Source organism: Thalassophryne amazonica, chromosome 4 (assembly GCF_902500255.1).
Source record: "Thalassophryne amazonica chromosome 4, fThaAma1.1, whole genome shotgun sequence".
In the NCBI taxonomy this organism is placed as follows: Eukaryota; Metazoa; Chordata; class Actinopteri; order Batrachoidiformes; family Batrachoididae; genus Thalassophryne; species Thalassophryne amazonica.
The window spans coordinates 49,439,361-49,460,090 of NC_047106.1; the positions used below are offsets into that span (position 1 = coordinate 49,439,361).

Genomic DNA, 20,730 nt, shown 5'->3' on the forward strand with positions numbered 1-20,730 from the left:
TTGGTAAGGTTAGACCTTACCTGTGTGAAGCGCTTTGAGGCAACTCTGTTGTGATTTGGCACTATATAAATGAAAATAAATTGAAATTCAACTAATCCACAGTATCCACAGCTCACTAAAGATCATTCGCTGCTTTAGTAAGCACTGGAGTGATATTTTCTAAAAGCAGACTGCAATGGCTGAAAAAGATTATTCTCAGTAAGATAGTCCATGTCCTGCCGCAAAACCACCTTTTCAAGAATTTTAGAGCAAAATGACAAATTTGATAACGGCCTATAATTTTTCAATACACTAAGGTCAAGATTGTATTTCTTAAGTAATGGTTTAACCACTGCAGATTTAAAACATTTAGGAACAGGTCCAGAAGTTAGTGAAAAGTAAACAACTTCCAGCACAGTCGGCCTGAGAATGGGCCATAGCTCCTTAACAGTTTTGTTGGTATGGGGTCAAATAAACAAGTTGTGTTTTTTGTAGACATCACAAGTTTTGTCAGCGCACCTAGTGAAATACTATTAAATTCAGTAAATCTAGGTAACACCTCAATGGTAGCACCCACATCAACAGCAGGGTGCAGTGGCTGAACCAAGGTATGCTGAGATATGCTCAACCTAATGTCTTCTATTCTCTTCTTAAAATAATCCAGGAAGTCCTGTGTCAAAAAAGGAGCGTGACTAACAGGTGGCTGTCCATGAATAAGAAATGCTACCATGTCAAACAAAAACTTTGAGTTATGCTTGTTTTTGTTCATCAATCGGAATAACAGGCCCACTTTATAGCCAGTAGTGTATGCTTATAATCTAAAATAGCATCATGCCACGCAAGGTGGAACATCTCTAATTTAGAACTACGCCATTTCCATTCCAAATATCTAGCCTTCTGCCTAATGTCACGCAAGTAACCATTGAACCAAGGCGACTGTGGTTTTTAGCGCTAAATTCAAGCTATCCGCAAGACTGTCCACTGACTGAACATTCTCCAGACTCAAAGTCAAAATTTCAGGCAATTTCGCTTCAAGTTCAATCATAGTTGAGGGTTTAGTACATCGCCGCAGTAACAGAAAAGGTTGTTGCTCCACCAAAAGCGGCAGTGTAAATGTAAACCTAATAAATAAACCTAATAAACCACCTGGTCGTTACTGTGAGTTTCTCTGTGAATTTTCAAACCTTTTGTCTGACTTAGTGCTTAGCTCAGATAAGATAATTATAGTGGGCGATTTTAACATCCACACAGATGCTGAGAATGACAGCCTCAACACTGCATTTAATCTATTATTAGACTCAATTGGCTTTGCTCAAAATGTAAATGAGTCCACCCACCACTTTAATCATATCTTAGATCTTGTTCTGACTTATGGTATGGAAATTGAAGACTTAACAGTATTCCCTGAAAACTCCCTTCTGTCTGATCATTTCTTAATAACATTTACATTTACTGTGATGGACTACCCAGCAGTGGGGAATAAGTTTCATTACACTAGAAGTCTTTCAGAAAGCGCTGTAACTAGGTTTAAGGATATGATTCCTTCTTTATGTTCTCTAATGCCATATACCAACACAGTGCAGAGTAGCTACCTAAACTCTGTAAGTGAGATAGAGTATCTCGTCAATAGTTTTTTAGTTTTTTAAGGTGGCAGTAATTAAACCATTACTTAAAAAGCCATCATTTGACCCAGCTATCTTAGCTAATTATAGGCCAATCTCCAACCTTCCTTTTCTCTCAAAAATTCTTGAAAGGGTAGTTGTAAAACAGCTAACTGATCATCTGCAGAGGAATGGTCTATTTGAAGAGTTTCAGTCAGGTTTTAGAATTCATCATAGTACAGAAACAACATTAGTGAAGGTTACAAATGATCTTCTTATAGCCTCAGACAGTGGACTCATCTCTGTGCTTGTTCTGTTAGACCTCAGTGCTGCTTTTGATACTGTTTACCATAAAATTTTATTACAGAGATTAGAGCATGCCATAGGTATTAAAGGCACTGCGCTGCAGTGGTTTGAATCATATTTATCTAATAGATTCGCTCTCAGACTGCAGGCTTACTTGATGCACTGTTTCTTTCTCTTTTTGCTCCGTATGCATCACTCTGCATTTAATCATTAGTGATCGATCTCTGCCCCTCTTCACGGCATGTCTTTTTCCTGTTTTTTTCCCTCAGCCCCAACCAGTCTCAGCAGAAGACTGCCCCTCCCTGAGCCTGGTTCTGCTGGAGGTTTCTTCCTGTTAAAAGGGAGTTTTTCCTTCCCACTGTTGCCAAGTGCTTGCTCATAGGGGGTCGTTTTGACCGTTGGGGTTTTTCATAATTATTGTATGGCCTTGCCTTACAATATGGAGCGCCTTGGGGCAACTGTTTGTTGTGATTTGGCGCTATATAAGAAAAAAGTTGATTGATTGATTGATTGATAGTTCCTAGGGTTTGTAAGAGTAGAATGGGAGGCAGAGCCTTCAGCTTTCAGGCTCATCTCCTGTGGAACCAGCTCCCAATTCAGATCAGGGAGACAGACACCCTCTCTACTTTTAAGATTAGGCTTAAAACTTTCCTTTTTGCTAAAGCTTATAGTTAGGGCTGGATCAGGTGACCCTGAACCATCCCTTAGTTATGCTGCTATAGACTTAGACTGCTGGGGGGTTCCCATGATGCACTGAGTGTTTCCTTCTCTTTTTGCTCTGTATGCACCACTCTGCATTTAATCATTAGTGATTGATCTCTGCTCCCCTCCACAGCATGTCTTTTTCCTGGTTCTCTCCCTCAGCCCCAACCAGTCCCAGCAGAAGACTGCCCCTCCCTGAGCCTGGTTCTGCTGGAGGTTTCTTCCTGTTAAAAGGGAGTTTTTCCTTCCCACTGTCGCCAAGTGCTTGCTCACAGGGGGTCATTTTGACCGTTGGGGTTTTTAGGTAATTATTGTACGGCCTTGCCTTACAATATAAAGCGCCTTGGGGCAACTGTTTGTTGTGATTTGGCGCTATATAAATAAAATTGATTGATTGATTAAATGAGTGATCAGAGACCACCGATGCAAGAGGCAAGATGTCGATATTCGTGACAGTAAAGCCACATGCAAGAACCAAATCAAGGGTATTTCCACTAATGTGCGTCGAGTCCTGAATGAATCCCAATGCTCCCACAATTTTCATAAATGATTGACAAAGGGGATTAGAGGGTTTATTTTCCATCCATCCATCCATCCACTTTCTTCCGCTTTATCCGGAGTCGGGTCGCAGGGGGCAGCAGCTCAAGCAAAGCCGCCCAGACCTCCCGATCCACACACACCTCCCCCAGCTTCTCAGGGGGAACCCCAAGGTGTTCCCAAGACAGCCGAGAGATGTAGTCCGTCCAGCATGTCCTGGGTCTTCCCAGGGGCCCCCTCCCAATGGGACGTGGCCGGAACACCTCTCCAGCGAGGCGTACAGGGGGCACCCGGAAAAGATGCCCGAGCCACCTCAATTGACTCCTCTCGACGTGGAGGAGCAGCGGCTCGACTCTGAGCTCCTCCCGAGTGACCGAGCTCCTCACCTTATCTCTAAGGGAGCGCCCAGCCACCTTGCGAAGGAAACTCATCTCGGCCGCTTGTACTCGCAATCTCATTCTTTCGGTCATGAGCCAAATCTCATGACCATAGGTGAGGATCGGAACGTAGATCGATCGGTAAATCAAGAGCTTAGCCCCCCTACTCAGCTCTCTCTTCACCACGACGGTCCGATACAGCGACCGCATCACTGCAGATGCTGCACCGATCTATCTATCTCACGCTCCATCCGTCCCTCACTCGTGAACAAGACCCCGAGATACTTAAACTCCTCCACTTGAGGCAAGGACACTTCACCGACCTGAAGAGGGCAAAGCACCTTTTTCCGGTCGAGAACCATGGCCTCGGATTTGGAGGTGCTGATTTTCATCCCGATCGCTTCACACTCGGCTGCAAACCGCCCCAGTGCACGCTGAAGGTCCTGATTTGACGAAGCCAACAGAACCACATCGTCCGCAAACAGCAGAGATGAGATTCTGTTGTTCCCAATCCAGACCCCTCTACACCCTGGTTGCGCCTAGAAATTCTGTCCATAAAAATAATGAATAGAACCGGTGACAAAGGGCATCCCTGGCAGAGGCCAATGTGCACTGGAAACAGGTTTGACTTACTACCGGCAATGCGAACCAAGCTCCTGCTGCGGTCGTACAGGGACCGGATAGCCCTTAGCAAAGGACCCCGGACCCCGTACTCCCGGAGCACTCCCCACAGGGTGCCCCGAGGGACACGGTCGAACGCCTTCTCCAGATCCACAAAACACATGTGGACTGGTTGGGCGAACTCCCATGAACCCTCGAGCACCCGATGGAGCGTGTAGAGCTGGTCAGGTGTGCCGCGACCAGGACGAAAACCACACTGCTCCTCCTGAATCTGAGGTTCGACCATTGGTCGAATTCTCCTCTCCAGTACTCTGGAATACACCTTACCGGGGAGGCTGAGGAGTGTGATCCCCCTATAGTTGGAACACACCCTCCGGTCCCCCTTCTTAAAAAGAGGGACCACCACCCCGGTCTGCCAGAGGCACTGTCCCCGATCGCCACGCGATGTTGCAGAGGCGTGTCAGCCAAGACAGTCCCACAACATCCAGAGACTTAAGGTACTCAGGACGGATTTCATCCACCCCAGGAGCCTTGCCACTGAGGAGCTTTCTAACCACCTCGGTGACTTCGGCCTGGGTAATGGATGAGTCCGCTTAAGGGCTTATTTTATGAATGTTAAATTCACCAATAATCAAGACTAGAGATGAATGCACCAAATTCATTTAAGAAATCATAATACCACCCCTGGCAAAAATTATGGAATCACCGGCCTCGGAGGATGTTCATTCAGTTGTTTAATTTTGTAGAAAAAAAGCAGATCACAGACATGACACAAAACTAAAGTCATTTCAAATGGCAACTTTCTAGCTTTAAGAAACACTATAAGAAATCAGGAAAAAAAAATTGTGGCAGTCAGTAATGGTTACTTTTTAGACCAAGCAGAGGGAAAAAAATATGGAATCACTCATTTCTGAGGAAAAAAGTTATGGAATCATGAAAAACAAAAGAACGCTCCAACACATCACTAGTATTTTGTTGCACCACCTCTGGCTTTTATAACAGCTTGCAGTCTCTGAGGCATGAACTTAATGAGTGACAAACAGTACTCTTCATCAATCTGGCTCCAACTTTCTCTGATTGCTGTTGCCAGATCAGCTTTGCAGGTTGGAGCCTTGTCATGGACCATTTTCTTCAACTTCCACCAAAGATTTTCAATTGGATTAAGATCCGGACTATTTGCAGGCCATGACATTGACCCTATGTGTCTTTTTGCAAGGAATGTTTTCACAGTTTTTGCTCTATGGCAAGATGCATTATCATCTTGAAAAATGATTTCATCATCCCCAAACATCCTTTCAACTGATGGGATAAGAAAAGTGTCCAAAATATCAACGTAAACTTGTGCATTTATTGATGATGTAATGACAGCCATCTCCCCAGTGCCTTTACCTGAGATGCAGCCCCATATCATCAATGACTGTGGAAATTTACATGTTCTCTTCAGGCAGTCATCTTTATAAATCTCATTGGAACGGCACCAAACAAACGTTCCAGCATCATCACCTTGCCCAATGTAGATTCGAGATTCATCACTGAATATGACTTTCATCCAGTCATCCACAGTCCATGATTGCTTTTCCTTAGCCCATTGTAACCTTGTTTTTTTTCTGTTTAGGTGTTAATGATGGCTTTCGTTTAGCTTTTCTGTATGTAAATCCCATTTCCTTTAGGCGGTTTCTTACAGTTCGGTCACACAGACGTTGACTCCAGTTTCCTCCCATTCGTTCCTCATTTGTTTTGTTGTGCATTTTTGATTTCTGAGACATATTGCTTTAAGTTTTCTGTCTTGACGCTTTGATGTCTTCCTTGGTCTACCAATATGTTTGCCTTTAACAACCTTCCCATGTTGTTTGTATTTGGTCCAGAATTTAGACACAGCTGACTGTGAACAACCAACATCTTTTGCAACATTGCGTGATGATTTACCCTCTTTTAAGAGTTTAATAATCCTCTCCTTTGTTTCAATTGACATCTCTCGTGTTGGAGCCATGATTCACGTCAGTCCACTTGGTGCAACATTTCTCCAAGGTGTGATCACTCCTTTTTAGATGCAGACTAAAGAGCAGATCTGATTTGATGCAGGTGTTCGTTTTGGGGATGAAAATTTACAGGGTGATTCCATAATTTTTGCCAGGGGTTGTACGGGCCAGAAGGCCTATAAACAGTGACAAGGTAACATAGGTGATTTCCATTTTTATGACCTTGACAATACGTAGCATCACGGGCATAACAGAGAATCAGCTTAAAGGAATTATATTTATGACCCCCAACAGCTAAGAAGGTAAACCTGGATTTATAAATAAAAGCAACACCCCCGCCTTGCATCACATCATGAGAAACATGACTAAATGTATACACCAGTGGGCAGGCCTCATTCAGAGGAAGGACAGCTGTGGATTTAAGCCAGGTTTCACATAACCCAAGCATATCCAGGTGATGATCCACAATTAAATAATTAATCAGCAATGACTTCGAAGACAGTGAACTGATGTTAATGTGACCTAAACTAATGATCTCAGTAGGGTCAACAGTGTTTGATAAAGCCATGCTGAGATTTAGCTCCTCAGCTGTCAATGATGCAGCACACTTCAGCAGCTGAAGGAGCTCAGGTGAAACGCCGCTGCGGGCCTGCAGCTGACAGCACCGACGCAGAACATGCAACTGCTTTGATTTCACTGAACCTTTGCATCAAGTCACTGTAATAATAAAGCTGTATTTAATACTAATATTTAAACTCTGCAATTAATCTACAGTTTATATGCGGCTGAACTGTGGGGGGGGGGGCAATCCATGCAGATCATGGCTCAACTATGGTCCCTTACCTCATGAGCCAGGACAGTTGCTACCTGGCTCTGTGACACTGGTTACAATTGCTAACACTAAATTTAATGTTCTCTACCTTCAGATTCTCCTCCTTGAAGATGAGATGTGGTATAATTTTGCGTCCCTCCTTGGGGAAGTAGACCTGAATTAGCCGGTCCCTCTCTTCCCAGGTTGCCTTCCTCAGGGTTCCATCAGGCTCCCTTACAACAATGAATCGCTCCTGAGGGAATGACAAATCACAAATTTTACACGTTTGAGATTAACAGACTTAGATTTCAGCAATCTTGTAAATTAACTGCAAGCCACATGATGCAACATGGATTTAGTTCACTTAGGGAAGCATCCAAATTTGACGTATGAAAACTGCACAACATTCATGGGCAAAATGGAAGTCAGTATACAAGAATGAAATTAGAGTTGCAATGATTCACTGATTATTAATCAACTATTAATCACCAGCTATTCTGATAATTGATAAAATCATTTTGAGTTTTTTAATATCCAAACTCTTTGATTTCAGCTTTTTAAAAGTGAGTATTATTTTAGTAGTCTTATTTTAGTAGCTGCTTTACTCCAATCTGGCAGTAAATTGAATATCTTTTGGCTGTGCACAAAACATTTCAAGGCTTTCAGGGCTCTGTATAACACCGGTAGACAATGTCCACCATTTTTTACATTTTATGGACCCAACAACTAATCAAAAAATAATAATAATTTATTGATTAACTGATTATGAAAACAATTGTTAGCTGCAGTCTTAAATGAAAAGTCATTAGCCTGCCAACTTTACCACCAATGTATTTGCATTTAGGGCCAGTGTGAATTATAAGCTTCTGCTCTCAGCTTTTAAAATTAAAAACCTCTGAGGTCTCATTAATAAAATGTAGGATGTGCGTAGGACTCATACTAAAAGTATACATATCATATTTTGCAGAGCACAATATCCTCCACGAGCAAATACTGCTTTAGTACAAGTGCTTGCTACATTCTGATAAAATTTCAAGGTATTTTAAATTCATCCTAAATATGTGAGGAGTTGATTTAAGAATGCAGGCACCAACTGATGAAACTGGCAGTCTGAGTTTGTTAATCAAAGGCCATAACTCTAATAAAATGTGTCAATCTTGTACAATCGTACAATATGTGTATTACGGTATTAATCTATAACAAGGATTTGTAGCAAATTGCATGAAATTCCATCTAAAAGTGTGAGAGGAGTTGATTTCAGAATGCAGACACCCACTCATGAACTTGACGGAGTATAGACTTGTTAATCATGGGCCATAACGCTATTAAAATGGGCCAAACTCAAATAATATTAAAATGTGTATTATCAACCTATAACAAGGACTTGTACCAAGTTTCAGAAATTCCTTCTAAAAATGAGAGAAGGTTTAAAAATGCTGGCACCCACTCATGAAACTAACGGAGTCTAGATTTGTTAAAGGTGCGTTTACACATAAGCAAGACGCATTATGAATGTCATTTTTCTGTCATTCGTGACACATTCCTGACATTCTTAACGTGAGTTAACGCATCTGAATAGGTTTCTTAATAGGGCGTGTTGGTGCGTGATATTCTTGATATTCGTGGAGCATGTTTTTGCCTGTCAAAAAATCTTCCACGAATGTCACACACCACCCTCATTTCACCTCACGTAGTGGAGGTCACAACTGAGCGTGTTGATCTGTCTTGATGAGTAGTGATCCTTAACAGAACGTGACAACGTTCGTAGCGGTTCCTGTAATGGTTCTTGGAGCCCAAACTGTCACGTGTTATTACGAAGTGACACGGAAACTGTCACATTTCACTGCGCGCCACGACAAATCAGTTTTCTGTCACGTGCACACAATTAAACACGGCTCCACAGCGTTCAGTTTGATGCAGTATGCTGAAGAGGAACAGTGACGCGAAGTCAGCCAAGTGTCGTTCCACAGTTCCTGAAGCTCCTCAGGACGCTCCTGCAGGTGTTCCACCTGCTGCATGTGCCTGATGTTTGGGAAAACACGTGAGACAAGAGCCACATGAAGCCACACATCTGGCTCTGTCCGTCTCCTCCTCCTCCTCTCTGAGCCACTCCATGGCACAGAGCCCAGCTATGCATGCAGTCACAAAGTTCTAATGAGAAACTGGAGTGATCTGAATTGTTAGCAACAGTTGGATGAATATGGGTGTGTGTGGGGAGACAATTCACCTCGTTCACAACGTGACAGAACTTAACGATGCGCTGTTACGCGCAATAGCGCGCAACAACGCGGAACATTATTCTTGACCGTGCGTAATGGTTCCTGATCATTCTCCAGCAACACGTGCCATTAATCGTAACATGTGGTAACAGTTTGCAACAGTTCCTGAGGACACCTGACACCTCTGCCCCGAATCATCACATTCGTGAACAGCTTGGCATTCGTGACTTCTCGCTGTTATGCGTAAACGCAGCATAAACAAGGGCCATAACTCTGGTAAAATGGGCCCAACTCAAACAATATGATAATATACATGCTACCAACATATAACAAGGACATGGACCAAGTTTCACAAAATTCCTCCTAAAAACGTGAGAGGAGTTGATTTCAGAATGCTTGTACCCTTTTTGAGACGGACGGACGGAAATCACGATGACATAATTTTCCTTCTGGCCGTTGGCCAGCGGGAGATAAAAAGCAAAATGAATTTAATTGCCACACTATTTAGTTATTAATTTATAAGGCCCTCTAGCTGCCACCTTATCGTGGTGCGGGAGTTTGCGTACCCGGATGATCCTAGGAGCTATGTTGTCGGGGGCTTTGTGCTCCCTGTAGGGTCTCCCAAGGCAAACAGGTCCTAGGTGATGGGTCAGACTAAGGGCAGCTCAGAACCTCCATGACCAGTGAAAGATCAAGGACCGAGATGTCGCCCGGTATGGCGGAGCCGGGGTCCCACCCTGGAGCCAGGCCTGGGGTTGGGGCTCGCGCGCGAGCGCCTAGTGGTCGGGCCTTAGCCCATGGGACCCGGCCGGGCTCAGCCCGAAGGAGCAACGTGGGCCCGCCCTCCTGTGGGTTCACCACCTGCAGAGGGGGCCATGGGGGTCGGGTGCAGAGAGGATTGGGTGGCAGTCGAGGGCGGGTGGCCCAGCGGCCCGGTTCATGCTCACAGCCCCTGGCTGTTGGGACGTGGAATGTCACCTCGCTGGGGGGCAAGGAGCCTGAGCTTGTGCGGGAGGTTGAGAAATACCGACTAGAGATAGTCGGGCTCACCTCCACGCACAGCATGGGCTCTGGTACCCAACTCCTGGAGAGGGGCTGGACGCTTCATTTTTCTGGCGTTGCCCATGGGCTGGGGTTGCATTGCTTATTGCTCCCCAGCTCAGTCGCCATGTGTTGGAGTTCACTCCAGTGAACGAGAGGGTCGCGTCCCTACGCCTTCGGGTCGGGGACAGGTCTCTCACCGTTGTCTCGGCCTACGGGCCGAGCAGCAGTGCAGAGTACCCGACCTTCCTGGAGTCCCTGGGAGGGGTACTAGATAGCGCTCCGACTGGGGACTCCATTGTTCTCCTGGGGGATTTCAACGCCCACGTGGGCGGCGACAGTGAGACCTGGAGGGGGGTGACTGGGAAGCACGGCCTCCCCGATCTGAACCCGAGTGGTGTTCAGTTGTTGGACTTCTGTGCTAGTCACAGTTTGTCCATCACGAACACCATGTTCGAGCACAAGGGTGTCCATAAGTGCACGTGGCACCAGGACACCCTGAGCCGGAGGTCGATGATCGACTTTGTAGTCGTATCATCTGACCTTCGGCCACGTGTCTCGGACACTTGAGTAAAGAGAGGGGCAGAGCTGTCGATCGATCACCACCTGGTGGTGAGTTGGATCCGCTGGGAGGGGAGGAAGCCGGTCAGACCTGGCAGGCCCAAACGTATCGTGAGGGTCTGCTGGGAACGACTGGCGGAACCCTCTGTCAGGGAGGTCTTCAACTCCCACCTCCGGGAGAGCTTCTCCCAGTTCCCGGGGGAGGATGGAGACATGGAGTCCGAGTGGACCATGTTCTCCACCTCCATTGTTGATGCGGCCGCTCATAGCTGTGGTCGCAAGGTCTCTGGTGCCTGTCGCGGCGGCAATCCCCGAACCCGGTGGTGGACACCGGAAGTAAGGGATGCCGTCCAGCTGAAGGAGTCCTACTTATCTTTGTTGGTAGGTGGGACCCCAGAGGCAGCTGACAGGTACCGGCAGGCCAAGCGTGCCGCAGCCCGTGCGGTCGCAGAGGCAAAAACTCAGGTCTGGGAGGAGTTCGGGGAGGCTATGGAGGAGGACTATCGGTCGGCCTCGAAGAGATTCTGGCAAACCGTCCGACACCTCAGGAGGCGGAAGCAGCTCTCCACCGGCACTGTTTACGGTGCAGGTGGGGAGATATTGACCCTGACTGGGGATGTTGTTGGGCGGTGGAAGGAGTACTTTGAGGATCTCCTCAATCCCATCGTCACGTCTTCCGAAGAGGAGGCAGAGACTGGGGACCCAGAGGCGGACTCATCCATTACCCAGGCAGAAGTCACCGAGGTGGTTAGAAAGCTCCTCGGTGGCAAGGCTCCTGGGGTGGATGAAATCCGTCCTGAGTACCTTAAGTCTCTGGATGTTGTGGGACTGTCTTGGCTGACATGCCTCTGCAACATCGCGTGGCGATCGGGGACAGTGCCTCTGGATTGGCAGACCGGGGTGGTGGTCCCTCTGTTTAAGAAGGGGGACCGGAGGGTGTGTTCCAACTATAGGGGGATCACACTCCTCAGCCTCCCCGGTAAGGTCTATTCCAGAGTACTGGAGAGGAGAATTCGACCGATGGTCGAACCTCGGATTCAGGAGGAGCAGTGTGGTTTTCGTCCTGGTCGCAGCACACTGGACCAGCTCTACACGCTCCATCGGGTGCTCGAGGGTTCATGGGAGTTCGCCAAACCAGTCCACATGTGTTTTGTGGATCTGGAGAAGGCGTTCGACCGTGTCCCTTGGGGCACCCTGTGGGGAGTGCTCAGGGAGTACGGGGTCCGCGGTCCTTTGTTAAGGGCTATCCGGTCCCTGTACAACCCCAGCAGGAGCTTGGTTCGCATTGCCGGTAGTAAGTCAAACCTGTTTCCAGTGCATGCACGTTGGCCTCCGCCAAGGCTGCCCTTTGTCACCGGTTCTGTTCATTATTTTTATGGACAGAATTTCTAGGCGCAGCCAGGGTGTAGAGGGGGTCTGGTTTGGGAACCACAGAATCTTGTCTCGGCTGTTTGCGGACAATGTGGTTCTGTTGGCTTTGTCAAATCAGTACCTTCAGCGTGCACTGGGGCGGTTTGCAGCCAAGTGTGAGGCGTCCGGGATGATAATCAGCACCTCCAAATCCGAGGCCATGGTTCTCGACCGGAAAAAGGTGCTTTGCCCTCTTCAGGTCGGTGAAGTGTCCTTGCCTCATGTGGAGGAGTTTAAGTATCTCGGGGTCTTGTTCACGAGTGAGGGACGGATGGAGCGTGAGATCGATAGACGGATCGGTGCAGCGTCTGCAGTGATGCGGTCGCAGTATCGGACCGTCGTGGTGAAGAGAGAGCTGAGTAGAGGGCAAGGCTCTCGATTTACCGATCGATCTACGTTCCGATCCTCACCTATGGTCATGAGATTTGGCTCATGACCGAAAGAACAAGATCGCGGGTACAAGCAGCCGAGATGAGTTTCCTCCGTAGTGTGGCTGGGCGCTCCCTTAGAGACAGGGTGAGGAGCTCGGTCACTCGGGAGGAGCTCGGAGTCGAGCCGCTGCTCCTCCATGTCGAAAGGAGTCAGTTGAGGTGGCTCGGGCATCTTTTCCGGATGCCCCCTGGACACCTCGCTGGAGAGGTGTTGCGGGCATGTCTCATTGGGAGGAGGCCCCAGGGAAGACCCAGGACACGCTGGAAGGATTACATCTCTCGGCTGGCTTGGGAACGCCTTGGGGTTCCCCCGGAGGAGCTGGGGGAGGTGTGTGTGGATCGGGAGGTCTAGGAGGCTTTGCTTGAGCTGCTGTCCCCGCGATCCGACTCCGGATAAAGCGGAAGAAAATGGATGGATAGATTTATAAGGCACAGACAGTGCTAAGGAGCACAGCTAATGAGCTAAGTAATGTTACGATACTGGGCACAAAATGCAAGTAAACTGCTTCTTTAAGCCACTGAAACATACTGTCATGAGGAAAACATGAAAGACAATTAAATGTTTGAAAACATGGAAAAGACAACCGTACCAATAATTTTCGTCATCTTGTTCAGATTTTGCACAGGACTCTTAAAAGAGCTGTAGTTGTTGTTTCACATAGTCCAAATAAGTTTTTTTTCCAAATAGAATAAAATAAATTATATTCCCTACTTTTATGCAAAAGTGCAGTCTTCCAGTAAAAAAAAAAAAAAAAAAATTCTTAGGAACAAAGAATGTTGTTTTTCCATTCTTCTTCCTCCTCTTCCACACTACATCTTCAGAAGGAGAAGAAGAAGAATGTAGCTAACATATTAGCCTCAGCATTTGGGACAACTCCTTTTAGTGATCAGATGAAACAGAGGATTTTATTTGAGTGTCTGTACACAGCGTGGAGTCTGCTGTTTGGGAATATTCTGGTTCCTCATTTAATAATTGATGATGGATTATCACATGTGGATCGGACAATCTGAGCCCATTAACACAGCACAGATATTTGGGAACACTGTGGTTTCAGTTGTGGATTCAGTTGTGAACATTTCCTGAAGTGAATGACAGTGGTCTAGCAAAAAAGGTGAGCCAGTGTAAGCCCATCTTACTGTGACATTTAGCTGTTATTGTTTATATTCTTTTTCTCTGCTGTGCACTGCAGCAGCGTGTGGGCAGAGACATCCATTTACTCAATTGTTTTTTTACGCAGCATGTTTTGCTGTTGGAAAAACTTTATTCATATTGCAGATGTTGATAATGCAATCAGACTGAGTGGTTCACCAGTGTAAAGTAACCAGTAGTATCTAAGGTGGAAAAATGTATTTGCCATAAACCAATCTGCAGACAATGAGATCTTGCATCCATAACCATCCCAACTCATAGAACTTGGATGTCGGAAAGACCAAATCAATGCTCTTCAACAGTTCATGAATGACACATAGCATTTTCAAATTTGTGTCTTATTCTTTTTTGTTTAAGCAAAAAAAAAAAAAAAAAAAACAACAAAAAAAAAATTACATTTTTTTTTTTAAACTGAATTGAATGAGACCCAATGTAATAAACCTTTAGCCTTATTCTGCTTCCTCTTGTGTCACCAGCAAGACAAATAAAATGCTCCTACCCTGTGTGGGACAGTGAAGGTGATGTCTGTGAAGACATATTTAGCTGTGTCCATGCCATCTAGTGTCTTGTCTATACACAGCACATCACTGATGGGTTTCCTCTCCGGAAGGACGGGTGGCATCTCCAGTAGCTTCTTCGCCTTATATGTGGCTACCTTGATGGCCTGGAAACACAAAGTGATACTTTAAAATGCCATCACGCGCAGCTTTGGGATTGTGGAGGGCTGTTCATGGAATCTAACTGATATGTACCTTTTTTACTTGTTCATCAGTCATGAGTTTGTAAGTGGGTGGTTTCAGTTTCTGCTGAATGGGTTGGAACACTTTCTCGAGGTCCAGACCTGTTATCCTGGTGAGGATGTCCTGCACATCTGGATCTGTGAACTGGGGCTTTACCATGTCCAATGGGCCTGCAAAGACAGTCACAATGGTTAATATATTTCACCAATCAGCAAATTAACCCGATGCCAATTTGACTTGATCAGTACCACTTTGTATTTTGCATCACCAGTTCTACAGCTTCATGATGAAATGGTATAGAGAAGGATTTTGGGGGGGGTTTTATAAGAAAATTTGAAAGTTCAGCTACAATTTGCCAGAAGGCACATCAGAGATACATGCCTCGAGTTGATCGGTTTTGTTAAAACAAAATTCTTCTCTGCTCCACTCCAGTATGAAGCTGGTAACGCAAAATGTGAAACTTGCACTATTTACAATTTCTCCAGTCTCAACCACATAGCCTATAACAGGGGTGGGCAACTTGCTCCAGAAAGGGCCAAGAGGGTGCAGGTTTTCTTTGCAGCCACTGACTCCACCAGGTGATTTCACTGATTAGTATCACTTTGAGCAGATGGAATGCGTTAATCAGATGGAATGCGTTAATCAGTGAAATCACCTGGTGGAGTCAGTGGCTGCAAAGAAAAAAAGCACCCTCTTGGCCCTTTCTGGAGCAAGTTGCCCACCCCTGGCCTATAATGTCTTCAGGGTTGTGTAGGTGTCTTGGTGGCTTTCCTCACTTGTCTCCTTCTTGCCACGGAAGATTGGATGTAAAAGTGTTGGTTTATATGTGTCATACTAAAAGGTGCACTAACTTTTTCACACCATCATTTTGGCTTTTAGATTATTTCTTTGAACTCATGATGTACAGATTACTTTTCACTGTGAGTTTAAAGGGCATATTTTAGAAAGGTTAATATAAAAAAGCCTGAGTATAAAATTTAAAACATGTAAAAACTGAGATGGTTATGTAAATATTGCACTTCAGACTGTGTGGGGGTTAACCAGTTCAGCAGTTTAAATTAGTGGGAAAATGCAGTGTTTGTTCAGAAGCCTAATGGCCTGTCGAAAGAAGCTGTTTGTTAATGATGTCCTTCGGCTCACACTTCTGTATCGCCTGCCTGATGGCAGGAGCATAAAGTGACTGTGTTGGGGGTGTGTGCTGTCCCTTATAATGCTGTGTGCCCTTCTGATGGCCCTGGTGTAAGAAATGTCCTGGAATCAGAGAAAACCCACTCCTGAGATGCTGTTTTTAATGACACACTGGAGGGCCCTCAGTGCAATTGCCACACAACACTGTGATGAGAACACTTTCTACTGTACTCCTGTAAAGGTTGCTGAGGATTGTTGATGGCATACCAAATTTCTTCAGCCTTCTTATTTCTTAACCTTCTGGATATTGACTTTGTTTGACCAACACTGTGGAAACCAAGCCTTCAACATGGTCAAAAGTTCTACTTCAGCTTATAGTGTAATAGTCAATTTTGTACTGTTGTGTGCAGGACATACAACCCCTGGCAAAAATTATGGAATCACCGGCCTTGGAGGATGTTCATTCAGTTGATTAATTTTGTAGGAAAAAAAAGCAGATCACAGACACGACACAAAACTAAAGTCAGTTCAAATGGCAACTTTCTGGCTTTAAGAAACACTATAAGAAATCAAGAAAAAAAATTGTGGCAGTCAGTAATGGTTACTTTTTTAGACCAAGCAGAGGGAAAAAAATATGGACTCACTCAATTCTGAGGAATAAATTATGGAATCACCCTGTAAATTTTCATCCCCAAAACTAACACCTGCATCAAATCAAATCTGCTCAATAGTCTGCATCTAAAAAGGAGTGATCACAGCTTGGAGAGCTGTTGCACCAAGTGGACTGACATGAATCATGGCTCCAACACGAGAGATGTCAGTGGTTGTTCAGAGTCAGCTGTGTCTAAACTCTGGACCAAATACAAACAACATGGGAAGGTTGTTAAAGGCAAACATACTGGTAGACCAAGGAAGACATCAAAGCGTCAACAAAGAAAACTTAAAGCAATATGTCTCAAAAATCGAAAATGCACAACAAAACAAATGAGGAACGAATGGGAGGAAACTGGAGTCAACGTCTGTGACCGAACTGTAAGAAACCGCCTAAAGGAAATGGGATTTACATACAGAAAAGCTAAACGAAAGCCATCATTAACACCTAAACAGAAAAAAACAAGGTTACAATGGGCTAAGGAAAAGCAATCGTGGACTGTGGATGACTGGATGAAAGTCATATTCAGTGATGAATTTCGAATCTGCATTGGGCAAGGTGATGATGCTGGAACTTTTGTTTGGTGCCGTTCCAATGAGATTTATAAAGATGACTGCCTGAAGAGAACATGTAAATTTCCACAGTCATTGATGATATGGGGCTGCTTCTCAGGTAAAGGCACTGGGGAGATGGCTGTCATTACATCATCAATAAATGCACAAGTTTACGTTGATATTTTGGACACTTTTCTTATCCCATCAATTGAAAGGATGTTTGGGGATGATGAAATCATTTTTCAAGATGATAATGCATCTTGCCATAGAGCAAAAACTGTGAAACATTCCTTGCAAAAAGACACATAGGGTCAATGTCATGGCCTGCAAATAGTCCGGATCTTAATCCAACTGAAAATCTTTGGTGGAAGTTGAAGAAAATGGTCCATGACAAGGCTCCAACCTGAAAAGCTGATCTGGCAACAGCAATCAGAGAAAGTTGGAGCCAGATTGAAGAAGAGTACTGTTTGTCACTCATTAAGTTCATGCCTCAGAGACTGCAAGCTGTTATAAAAGCCAGAGGTGGTGCAACAAAATACTAGTGATGTGTTGGAGCGTTCTTTTGTTTTTCATGATTCCATAATTTTTTCCTCAGAATTAAGTGATTCCAGATTTTTTTTCCCTCTGCTTGGTCTAAAAAAGTAACTGTTACTGACTGCCACAATTTTTTTTTTCCTGATTTCTTATAGTGTTTCTTAAAGCCAGAAAGTTGCCATTTGAAATGACTTTAGTTTTGTGTCATGTCTGTGATCTGCTTTTTTTCTACAAAATTAAACAAATGAATGAACATCCTCCAAGGCTGGTGATTCCATAATTTTTGCCAGGGGTTGTAGATTTCGTTGTACTCTGCAGAAAGAAACTAAATTAGCGCCTAAAGCGCCTACCAGCCCTGCTTCATCAAGTGCCATGTTTGATATAAAATAAGTTTAAAAGACAAATAATATAAAAGATGCCTGGTTGAATCTCTGCCCCCGCTGAGGAACACTGTGGAGGGTGAAAACCATCTGCGCTCTGGACTCTAAATGTGCACACACTGACGCACATACACACAGACCGGCTTTTTTCGTTCCTCATAACGTACCATTTCTGTGGGACCACACACAAAGGTTCTCTGGTGTGTTGGAGAACTTTTTCCATTGCTGTGTTGTTCTGCTGCGGGAGAAAGGTTCTCCTCAGTTCTCCTGCAGCAAGAGAAATTAGAAGAACTCCCCCCACACCCCGCGCTGCTCCTCCAGCTTGCCGCGCAGCAGGCTTGAGTTATGTTGTGGACATCGGGGCCATTTTCCCCTTGAAAATTTAAAAATTTATAACTCTGAAACACTACTGCTTGCATTTTGAGCCAAATTTTGTTAAGTAGTATTAATATGCATAACTAGACAATCAGGTAACAGCTCAAAAAATGGTTTTAAAACAGTTTATCAAAAAACCCAAATTGATACAGGATCAGCTCAAATCAAAATAATCAATTCTGAATCTTAAGAAACGGAATCGATACCCAGCCCTACTTTGCAGTGGTTGGTGTTGGTGATGCTTGCATTTTTTATTTTTTTTTTACTTTTCCTTAAATTTTGCACAACTGTGTAGCTATGAATGACTGTTCAATTCAATTTATTCAGTTTATATAGCACCAAATCACAACAAAGCTGTTTCACAAGAGCCTGGCTGTTGTGTTTAACAGAAAAGTGTGCGTGGGTCTTCCAGGAAAAAGAATGGCAACTTTATTTACAGCTACATACATCCACCTCATGCTCAGTCATCCCGTCACCAACACCAGCTGCTCCACCAGAGGTGGATCCAGCCTTTTATAGGGGCTGAGGCCCCCTCCCGGTTTATCCAGACATCACACTGGCTTTATGTTCGTGTTGTCATTTCACTCTCCACTTGTTTTGGATTTGGCTTTTACTCAATACTTTTACTTAATGTACATTTTATATGAGAAATTTGTTTTGATACTTAAGTACAGAAAATGTCAGATACTTTAAGACTTTTACTCAAGTGAAAGTTTTAAAAGGAGACTAACTTTTACCAAAGTAATTTTATGGTAAGATACTTGTACTTTCACTCAAGTATCACTTTGAGGTACTTTATACAAGACTGTAGGAAGGGCATCCGGCATCAAACTTGTGCCAAACCAACATGCAGATCCACCTTGGATCTGTTGTGGCTACCCAAAGTGAAGACAAGGGAGCAGCTGAAGGAACTTACTATGTATCAGTTCACGTCAGTGAGCATGCTTTGATACTGTGCATTTCCACATACACTACATGAAGGAACCACCTTTGGTCCTGGATGACACCCATCCAGGCAGAAAATCAGTCCATCTCCACCAGTCCAAAAGTAGTCATTTACCTGCTGCAGCCTAAACGTGCAGCCTTCACTGTCTTTGCTGGAGTCCTCAACACCAAGGCACCTCAGAAACTGAGGGAGGAATCAGTGTCTGGGTTTGCCCTGGATCGAAGATCAGGGCTTCCAACAACATCCTGGACTTGATTATCAGAAGTGAATCTGGATGTGGTGAAAGTGTTTAACCTGTCGATATGTTCACTCATCTCCAGTGACATTCTGTCTCTGGGTCCTCAGCGTTCCATTAACAAGAGACCTCTGGTAAGATCTTTTGGAATCATGCTGTGTTTAGGGTCGTGGTGCTTCCTGTCTTACTGCAAATTTGTGACACCTAAGGTGACGACTCGAAGTCTTTGTTACGAGAACTCTTCGGAGGACTGTGGTTTCTTTGGGAGACTCTGATGAGTTTGACATGCATTATGAGGAAGTGTGTTTGTTGTAACAGGAAAACAATTTTGATTCATTATCATCAGGGCGAAAGAAGTTCACGACAAGGGCACAGAGCGTCACACGACAAATATAATAAGCCACGATTAAACTCATAGCCATAAAACTTACCGCTATCTTGTGTTATACTGCAAAGATTCCGTACGTTACATTTTCTAAATATTTGCTTGCTCCTCTGAACAGTGTTCAGATGATAACAGCATGAAAATAAATGCCGTGCTGTGCCGAGCGCCGCCATATTTATTCCCCCCTCGTGGAGAAGTGACCTTTCACCTTAAAACTGAAGAGCATGATGGGATATGTAGTCTAATTATGTAGTATTTCTTATTTTATTCAAACTACTATTTTGTGATGATGATGGCTGAGCCAATTCAGACTGAGATAGATACATAGATAGATAGATAGAAAGAACCCCAATTCCAATGAAGTTGGGACGTTGTGTAAAATGTTGTGGTGTATTCAGTTGAATATAGGTTGAAGAGGATTTGCAAATCATTGTATTCTGTTTTTATTTACATTTTACACAGTGTCCCAACTTCATTGGAATTGGGGTTGTAGATAGATAGATAGATAGATAGACAGATAGATAGATTCAATTTCAAATGTGATTATTAACATAAATCATAATGTGTTTTTGTCTTCACCATGTTAATAAAAGAACATATCAATTTTACAAATGTTAATTTTTGAAAACCTGATGCTAATTGTGATTTAAAAAAAAGAAACTGGATCATCAAAGGAAATAATAGATTTCTTTCTTTCTTTCTTTGAAATTTTTAATTACTTTCGTCTTCTTCTTCTTCTTATTATTATTATTATTATTATTATTAAATATTAAGTAGGTTTCTAGTACAGTGCACAAATCAATCAATCAATCAATCAATTTTTTTATATAGCGCCAAATCACAACAAACAGTTGCCCCAAGGCGCTTTATATTGTAAGGCAAGGCCATACAATAATTATGTAAAACCCCAACGGTCAAAACGACCCCCTGTGAGCAAGCACTTGGCTACAGTGGGAAGGAAAAACTCCCTTTTAACAGGAAGAAACCTCCAGCAGAACCAGGCTCAGGGAGGGGCAGTCTTCTGCTGGGACTGGTTGGGGCTGAGGGAGAGAACCAGGAAAAAGACATGCTGTGGA

At 44.2% G+C, this 20,730-nt stretch overlaps 1 protein-coding gene across 1 annotated transcript in view; it reads right to left on the reverse strand.

The window, feature by feature from the left end:
* mrps22 (mitochondrial ribosomal protein S22) overlaps nt 1-19,848 on the reverse strand; it is a 39,551-nt gene extending 19,703 nt beyond the window's left edge. Inside the window, exons 1-4 of the mRNA XM_034167842.1 lie at nt 19,701-19,848; nt 14,478-14,635; nt 14,225-14,389; nt 7,023-7,166 (exon numbers count right to left, since the gene is read on the reverse strand). Coding sequence (XP_034023733.1) covers nt 7,023-7,166; nt 14,225-14,389; nt 14,478-14,635; nt 19,701-19,827 — 594 coding nt within the window. The 5' untranslated portion in view covers nt 19,828-19,848. The remainder of the gene's footprint in view (nt 1-7,022; nt 7,167-14,224; nt 14,390-14,477; nt 14,636-19,700) is intronic.
* Between the last annotated feature and the right edge of the window lie 882 nt (nt 19,849-20,730).